At 45.6% G+C, this 8,707-nt stretch overlaps 2 protein-coding genes across 2 annotated transcripts; one reads left to right on the top strand and one right to left on the bottom strand.

The window, feature by feature from the left end:
- The first annotated feature begins 2,755 nt into the window (after window positions 1-2,755).
- On the top strand, window positions 2,756-3,709 carry LOC112468984. The gene is made up of 2 exons (XM_025038422.1): window positions 2,756-3,157; window positions 3,449-3,709. The coding sequence occupies exons 1-2, from the start codon at window positions 2,756-2,758 to the stop codon at window positions 3,707-3,709; spliced, it is 663 nt and encodes a 220-aa protein (XP_024894190.1).
- A 134-nt stretch (window positions 3,710-3,843) lies between these two features.
- LOC112468983 lies at window positions 3,844-7,776 on the bottom strand. The gene is made up of 4 exons (XM_025038421.1): window positions 6,611-7,776; window positions 4,682-6,524; window positions 4,083-4,450; window positions 3,844-3,856 (listed from the first exon to the last, which is right to left on the bottom strand). Exons 1-4 carry the CDS (start codon window positions 7,774-7,776, stop codon window positions 3,844-3,846), a joined length of 3,390 nt encoding a protein of 1,129 aa, XP_024894189.1.
- Between the last annotated feature and the right edge of the window lie 931 nt (window positions 7,777-8,707).

Raw genomic sequence — 8,707 nt, 5'->3', positions numbered from 1 at the left:
ACCGCGAATATCGGAAGGTCTCGACAGTACGACGAACATCTTTGCTACTGAGCGATTCACGGTTCCGCTTGCCTATAAATAGGCGTTCGAGTCAGCCAGAGAGTCGGTAGTGTGGAAAGAAATGAGATTCGTGCGACAACCGTTGGCGATTCGCGTGACCAATTGCGACGACAGATTACGGTCGATGGGGGGCAACGTGAAGAAACGCAAGCACGGTACGTTGTTACCGACTACTATACGCGCGATCATTTGCGGACCCTCGAATTGCGGTAAAACCAACGTCTTGATAAGCTTGCTGGAAAGTCCGCACGGCGTACGTTTCGAAAACGTGTACGTATACTCGAAATCGTTGCAACAACCGAAATATCGATATTTGGAGAATTTGTTGACATCGATCGACGAAATTGGCTACTTTACGTTCTCCAATAACAGTGACGTCATTCCACCGAGCGACGCGCGTCCAAACTCAATCTTCGTCTTCGATGACGTGGCGTGCGATAAGCAAGACGCGGTGAGAGAGTATTTCTCAATGGGCAGGCACTCGAGCGTCGACTCCTTCTATCTCTGTCAGACGTACGCGAGAATACCTAAACATCTGATACGCGACAACGCGAATCTGCTGATCCTGTTCAAACAGGATGGTACCAATTTGAAACACGTCTACAACGATCACGTAAATACCGACATGCCGTACGACGAATTTTGTTCGTTGTGCCACGATTGTTGGCAACAAAAGTACGGATTCGTAGTGATAGACAAGGACAGCGCGCTTTCGAACGGTCGATACAGAAAAGGATTTACCGTGTTCGCGATACCGCAGAAGCGATCAGTCGTTGCCGATACCTCGTCGGAAGTGAAACGTTAGCGTTACAGAGAGAGAGATCGACACCCTGCTTTTTTCCGCGATGGCCGCGATCGACGGGAGCGAGAATATTAGCGAACGCGAGAAGGTTGTAAAAGAGATTGCGAAAACGAGTGATTCGATTCGCAAAAAACTTCGCGCTTTGAAGACCGGTAAGATCGAGAAGGACATTGAGTTGGACATGCACTTTAAACCTCTCATCGGGCCGTTAAAAAAGATCGTTGACAACTCGAGCTTGATCGCGGTGAAAAAAGAGGAGCCGACGGAGAGCGACGCTGACGCGAAAATCGAACCGCTATCCGTTCAACAGCGCGGGCAGGAGGAGGAGGATGCTACACCGAAGAGAAAGAAGAAACGATTAGACTCCTGGTCGGATCTTTCATTGACACCGCGTAAATCTAATCAATCGACAGTACTACCGATAACCTCTACACCGATAACCTCTACACCGACGCAAACCGTGCAACGTACAAGTCCCGAATTTCTTGAAATCGCGAATGTTTTTGAAACCACGGACGACTCGATCAGGAAAACCATACATAAACGGTTGAAAACGTCGGAGGGTCGACAATGGTTTATAGAATCGTTGGAAGATCACTTGGGTCCAATGAGCCGAATTTACATCGCAGAGGCTTTGAGCGCCTATCCAACGATGGACATAGCGTACGGCGTTTATCTCGGCAAAAATGAATTGATGCTCGGTAATAAACGTTTTGACGTGGACAAAGCGGATAACATTTATATCGACGGCGTACGATACGCCGGCACACCCGGTATTTACGAGTTGATCTTCAAGAGAATGCCCGACGACGATATCTACACGGAAGACGATATGCAAAAGTACAAGAGCATACTGTTGGCAACGAGTGCTCATAAATTCCAACACGATCCTAACAAGCGACTAAAGGGCAACGGGGGATACAAGTATACACAGGTAATCGCACCGTTGATGTCGACCGAATCCAAGAAGAAAAAATCCGGAAAGGGGTTATCCGTGCCTCGCGCGATGACGCTAACCGACAATAAGATTGACTACGTGCACTGGGACGACCCCAACGAGTTGGTGGATCGTCTGCGATTGCTCGACGCTTCGCGCCACGCCGGCAACAATGCCCACGACAACGAGATCATGTCGATCATCGAGGAACTTCGCGAAGCCGGGCTTATTATAAATTAAACCATGCGACGGCGATCCGTTCAATCAACGTCGAAATGTCGATCAACAAATTTGGATTGTTCGAACACAGCGGAGACGCGACGAATGCCATTTCGTACCATCGGTGGAGCGGATTAATGAGAAATTTCGTGCGCAATAACGCTCTGTGCCGCGCTGCCGCGGACTTTGACGCAAAGTCGCGCAAGATTTGTCGCGTAGCGCAACCTGAGACTGACGGTGACGCGGTTAACTAACTGTACGTTGATCAATTCTTTAAAATGTTGAGCAATCAACGAAAAGAATCAGACGAGAAGCTGACTGCGTTCGAAAAGGATCTGCAAGCGTTACGGACTGCGATAAACAAGCTTCGACGTGCGAATATCGTTGAATCAGACGCGACAACCAACAACAACAATGGACAAACGGTACAGCAGAAACGATTATCGAAAGGCGACGAGTGAAGAGAAGCAACGGTTGATTAACGACGGCGAAGAACAGCAACGAACGATTCGAGAACGGTTGTCGGACGGCTGTTCAACGGTTCGAGAACGGTTGTCGGACGGTTGTCGAACGGTTCAACAACAGCTTAAAAACGATTACGAGCGATTTAGAAACAGCTGCGAACTACGCGGAGACAGGAAAGGCTACAAACGGCTAGAGAACGTCGACGACGACGACGAATGGAATTAAACGGCTGACAAACGGCTAACGAGAAGTTATAAACGACAAAAAAAAACATGACGTCGCTAAAATCCGACGGACGTAAAAATATCGAGAAGCAACGACTCGTCGAGGAACTGCACGCTCCGGCGAGAAGAAATTTTCCCCGAAGACACGTCATAGTGCGGGGGTACGATGACCTGTGGCAGGCTGACATCGTCGAGATGCGTCCGTACTCACGTTTCAACGGAGGCTACCACTACATACTTACCGTCATCGATGTGTTGAGCAAGTACGCGTGGGCTGCGCCACTCAAGGGTAAAGGCGGAAGCGAAACAGCTAACGCTGTCGCAGAGATCATTCGACACAGCGGGAGGTGCCCTAGTAACCTACAAACCGATATGGGGAAGGAATTTTACAACGCCGACGTGCAACGTCTCGTGAAGAAACATGGCATCAATCATTATTCCACATATTCGGTATTGAAGGCATTGGTCGTCGAACGATTCAATCGCACGCTCAAGAACGACATGTGGAAGATGTTTACGCTCAATGGAAATTACAAGTGGGTCGACGCCTTGCCGCGACTCGTATCGGATTACAACGCGCGCAAGCATCGAACCATCGGCATGCGACCCGTCGACGTTACCCCCGCGATCGCTGAAAAACTCTTGGCTACCGTATACAGCGCGATAAAAATCGCGGGTCCGGCAAAATTCAAAGCGGGCGACTCGGTACGCGTCAGCAAATACAAGACGATTTTCGAGAAGGGTTACACGCCGAATTGGACCACCGAGGTGTTTAAGATCGTTAAAGTGCAGCGTACCAATCCCGTAACCTATCTACTCGAGGACTATCGTGGAAAATCCATCTCTGGAGGGTTCTACGAACACGAGTTGCATCGCGCGACTTATCCGGACGTGTATCTCGTGGAGAAAGTACTGCGCAGGAGGGGCGACGAGGTTTACGTTAAATGGCTGGGATTCGATGGATCGCACAACTCATGGATATCCAAGGATAATGTTATTTAATTTTGTGCAAACTTTTTTTTATTCATAACATAAAAATATGCAATATGTAATACATGTAAATGTTTGAAATACACATATGTGTGCAATATATTTATTTATTAATTAATATTCTTTCCAATACTGTAATATAATACTCACAATATGTTACTACATATAATATAATTCATACGTTATACTATACTATACATACGTTATACTATACATATGTTATACAATACATACGTTATACATTTTATACACACGTTACAAAGGTATTTGATAATGTCCCCACGGTAACGTATCGGTCGAATTAGGTATAATGTATCGCTTGTCGTCGTACGGACTCAGAGCGATTTTCGTTTCGGACACGGTGTACACCTTGTGTTTTTCGGACCTTATGCAAGCCTGCCGTCGCTTCATTTCAATTTCGTCTCGCAGACACTTCGTGTAATCGTCGAACGTTATCGACCTGGCTACGATGTTGCTCTTAACACCTTTCGCTTTTTTACAGTCTTTCTTACCGTCCACTCGCAAGGCATACATCTTCGCCCTGAGTCCGACGAATTCGGTCATAATCGCACCGTTGTTTTCATCTTTCATCAAGCCCGGAATTTTTTTATTGGCGAGTGGGATACCGTACGCGTTGTTGATCGCGTAATCGCTCGTGTCGAATTTAGCGATATCGCGTTTCATGTTCATGTACACATCATCGCATTCTACGTGATATATCAGACTGTCCGTATCGGTGTACATAATTCTACACTTGTCGCGATACAGGGGAGACATGTACTCGTGATGAAATTCGTACAAACAGACTTTCGATATGTCGAGAATGCACATGCCGACGTAAATGGGTTTGTCAAATTTAACCTCGAGTTTTCGCAGTTCAACGGCTATCAGATTTTCCGAAAAAACGCTCCTGCTGTGAAAATTTGGTTTCGAGATCAGTGCCTCCGCGCCGTATCTACCTTTCCACTTTGATAATAATTTTACATCAACGTGATTTCGAACGTTCTCCATCGTTTTCCCGAAAACCGCGTTGTTCATCAATTTATACAGATTTTTCTCAAAATCGTTTTTGGCCTGTGTTCTAAATTTTGTATTAAGTTCGATGTTATTGCGGAGCCATGGAGATTGAGCGAATTGTAATACGCGATGAATTTTTGTGATGCGAAGACCGTGGCGCGTGCATTGCTGTAGGTTGCCGTAGTGTATGACATAACGCTTATTATCGTACAGCGTGGCGAGAAGTTTGTCCTGCCGTTTGCCGGGTGGTTTATCGCGCGTCGGACAGAACGGTAAGTCGGCGTGCGCGTCGTGTTTATTCTGCGGATACTCTAGATCGACTTCGAGAATGTAACCCGTGGGCGAATCCAAAGCGATCGCGCTAAACTCGAAATTCGAGACGTCTTCGACCCATCGAAAATCTGCATATGGCAATGGTTGGCACATTGCCCAGCCGTACAAGTTGTTTACGTCGAAATACATCAGGTACGACGATGGTTTCGATGTATCATAAGATTGCATGTACCTGTTATTGGCCACCGCGTATCTGTTTGAACATTGACTCAAACCGCCGCGAATACCGCGTTCGATGAACATGACCATGTCAATGTCCGTGAGCAGTTCAAAATTGATACCCGTATGCTTCAACATAGCGTCCCACGTAAACCCCGGTAAAGTGTAATAATACGCCGGATCGAGTCCATAACTCGCGACGCAGCTATCGCGAAAATTTTCAAAGATATCGGCCAACAGCAAGACATCGATCTTTAGATATAGATCGCTGTAGTCACCGAGCGTTCGAATGGAGAACCGCTGCCAGACGTTGACGGCGTGCGCGTAATCGCTCTCGGATACGGTGTTGCCTGTCAATGAACTGTAAAACGAGTCGCGCGATGGTAAACACGTATCCTCCAATTTTTCGACGCAGTCAATGTACTCGTACGGAAAGACACCTTTTCGCGTCAATAATTCGAAATCTTGGTCGGATAACGCGGAAAATTTTGAACGTATAATTTTTAACTTATCCTTATCGAGGAAGGATGCTAATTTTTCGAGACTCGTGCTAAGAAATTTGTACGAGTCGATGAATCTTAATTTGATGCAATTTTTGTTGTCTTTATCTTCAGTGCTTTTAACGTTCTTCGTAAACGAAATGTATTTTTCCTTCGTGATTGGGAGTAACTCTACATGTCCTTCGTACGCGGTGGCAATTTCTTTTATAATAAAATGAGAATCATAACCCGATAAATTATGAAATACTATGGGAATGAAGTGAGAATTTTTATAATTTAAGTTACAATTAGAATGCGCGGGACCTCGATAATTGCCGGTCAAGTGACAGTGATCGCGTACTCGCACGTCGTCTGGCTCGAACGGTTTTTCGCACACGTGACAGTGCGTTGCGCTGTTAAACTTTTTCCACTCGTCTCGCGTGAAATCCACCATGGGTATATTATCGGACAAGATGTTCTTTACGTCGTGTGCTAAACGTCTTAGTTCCTCGGCGAACCACGCGACGCAATCCTTATCGCGACGAAATCGATACGCGGATAACGAGTCGTCGTACGAGCACCGCACGTAATATCCTATACTAAATACCCGATGATGTTGAGACTTGAACGTGGACATTGTCGGATCCGCATCCGTCTTTTCGAGGGTACATTCCAGGTCGGCGTACACGACATATGGAAGTCGTTCCTTCCTGCTGTGATTCTTGAAACTCAGCCACTTGTCGTCCTCGCTCGGTAGTCGGATGGCACAGTTGTTTATCTCTCGGCAGTCTACACCGTGGGCTTCCAATTTCTCGCTCGAATGAAAATAATGTAAACATCTGCAAAAAGAAAAACACAATTTTGTAAATTTTTATATAACAATACAATATTTTATAATTTTATTAAAAGGAGTATAGGTACTCACCGATCGCAAAAGTATTTCCGACCACGATGCATGCTCAATTGTGAGCTCACAAGGCGGGATAGATTTTTTATCCACGCGAAATGTCCGACTTCGTCTCGCGGATCCTGCACGTACAGCAGATTTACATGCTTTTCTCTCCTCAGGTCGGTGAGCCGTATCGGGAGAACGGTCGGCGTTTCCTCTCCCTCGATGGTATACACATTGATGGATATATTGTTGTGTTTTTCAAAATTTTTAATCTGTTTCAAAGTCATTGGAAACTTAATGTCTTGTAAATTTAATATATTTTTGTAATCAGGGTACGAGGATTCCCGATATGTATGATCCTTGACAGGATACAACGCGGCGACCACTGACCACGCGAAGCACGCATTGTCCATAGATTGCACGTTGATCACAGCTTTTTTCAATTTAATTTTTTCCGGTAAATTGATGTAACATCCCGCGCGCAAAGGATTGTACTTGTTCACGTTCACTGTCAAATTGAGTATACGCGACAACGCCCATCCGCTATCGCGTTCTTGGAAATCCTCGAGTTTCGCTAATGTGGGCTCGATAATGTGTAGCTTGTACCACTCGCGCAGATCGGATTGTTCGGACGAACGAAAGAGTTCAAAGTTACTCGTGCTGAAACTTTTATTGCCACGTTTGTCACCCGTCACAAACTCGCCGTTGAACACGGTGTTTATCTTTACACTTGCGTGTGTTTGCATGACGTTTTGCACACGATCGAGCACGATGACTTCGGCATCTTCGAGAAATTTTCGCGGTTCGATGTAATTGATATTTATCACTGCACCGGTCAATACACGCCATTCGAACGCGGCATCAATCTCTCGCCACACGAGTCTTTCCGCGTTTTTGTTACCGCTACTACTACTACTACTGCCCGCCGCGTGCTCACCACCACCACCACCGATATGTACGAACCGTCTCTGTAATAGAGTCTTCACACCCTCGAGTCGCGCGATTCGGGCAACCAACGATTGCCTCTGCCCGATCGTTGGATTGTCGGAAAGTCGCTGACGTTTTTTGGCACTACAACGTGTCTCGAGCTGCTCGACAAATTCTGCGCATTGCAGCGCCCATGTGTAATATTCACCCAAGGTAGCTACTTGGTCGGACAGCTCCAATAGATCGCGTTCGGTTTGCTCGAATTGATCCATGTTTTATCTACTCAGATTTAGGTTGTTCATCAGATTCAGGTTGTTCATCACCACGAAGTCGACAACTGTAGTCGCCCAATAGCGATACTTCATTAGATATCATTGGTTTATATGGTAATAGCGTTGCAGACACATATTGTTCATCACCATCATACCAACCACTACTTTGACGCATTTCCCATTGCCACTTCCCAATAGTGACACTCCTTATACTCGGACCTAAAGTCAGGTTTATTGTAAAAGGAAAGGGTTTTGTCACAGATAAAGCTGTACGAGCTTTATCCTCGTTCCGCGCCTGTATGTACATTCTCCATTTTGAGCTACCGTAATAGTTATTATTATATCCAAAATCCTTGATAACAACTCCTTGTCTATGAACAATGTGTTTATCGGTTCCTCGTATCCCGAGTTCGCGATCGCGAACAAACTGCGCTAGTGAGTTTCGTTGCACATCCGTCGATTTTCCTCCTCGATCTTCTTCTTCACGCAAAGCTTTGGCGATATCATCTAATAAAGCTTCATTATAAAAAAAATGATTGAAGTATATAAAGTCACTACTTTCTTCGATTTCATCGATGTCAATTTTATAGTCCGGTGTCCATGAGCGGTTAAATACCATTTCTTCTTGCTCACTGTTATAAAAAATGTTCACGTCGCAACCGATGTATCGCTCTAAAATTGTATACTAATGCGGCTCGATGCGCTTCATCCCTCATTATATACCCTTTGCCCTCTCTCTCGCTCCAACTGTTTTTTGACAGATCTTTTCTTCCTTTGTTTTACGTACTGCGTCGTAAAAAATAGCACGAAATTGAGGCGCTCGTCTTTGTAACCCGCGACGGTTAAGTCATAAAATTTTTGGTCGAGTACGTACGTCGCGCGACCATCGATGCTCGCATCCGCAGTGTGAGATGATATTCGTTTATAAATT

Source organism: Temnothorax curvispinosus, unplaced genomic scaffold (assembly GCF_003070985.1).
Source record: "Temnothorax curvispinosus isolate PA1 unplaced genomic scaffold, ASM307098v1 QBEX01002354.1, whole genome shotgun sequence".
NCBI classification, from domain to species: domain Eukaryota; kingdom Metazoa; phylum Arthropoda; class Insecta; order Hymenoptera; family Formicidae; genus Temnothorax; species Temnothorax curvispinosus.
The sequence above is the reverse complement of the archived record's forward strand: the minus strand, read 5'-3'. Positions and strand labels throughout refer to the sequence as shown.

What these genes read in the sequence shown, in the direction of transcription:
- LOC112468984 (XM_025038422.1), top strand. Translation starts at nt 2,756, where the DNA reads ATGACGTCGCTAAAATCCGACGGACGTAAAAATATCGAGAAGCAACGA. An exon ending in ATCATTATTCCACATATTCG is followed by an intron (nt 3,158 to 3,448) that starts GTATTGAAGGCA and finishes ATTTTCGAGAAG; the next exon opens with GGTTACACGCCGAATTGGAC.
- LOC112468983 (XM_025038421.1), bottom strand. Translation starts at nt 7,776, where the DNA reads ATGGATCAATTCGAGCAAACCGAACGCGATCTATTGGAGCTGTCCGAC. An exon ending in CGGAAATACTTTTGCGATCG is followed by an intron (nt 6,525 to 6,610) that starts GTGAGTACCTAT and finishes TTCTTTTTGCAG; the next exon opens with ATGTTTACATTATTTTCATT. An exon ending in ACGTTCGAAATCACGTTGAT is followed by an intron (nt 4,451 to 4,681) that starts GTAAAATTATTA and finishes TATCGCGACAAG; the next exon opens with TGTAGAATTATGTACACCGA.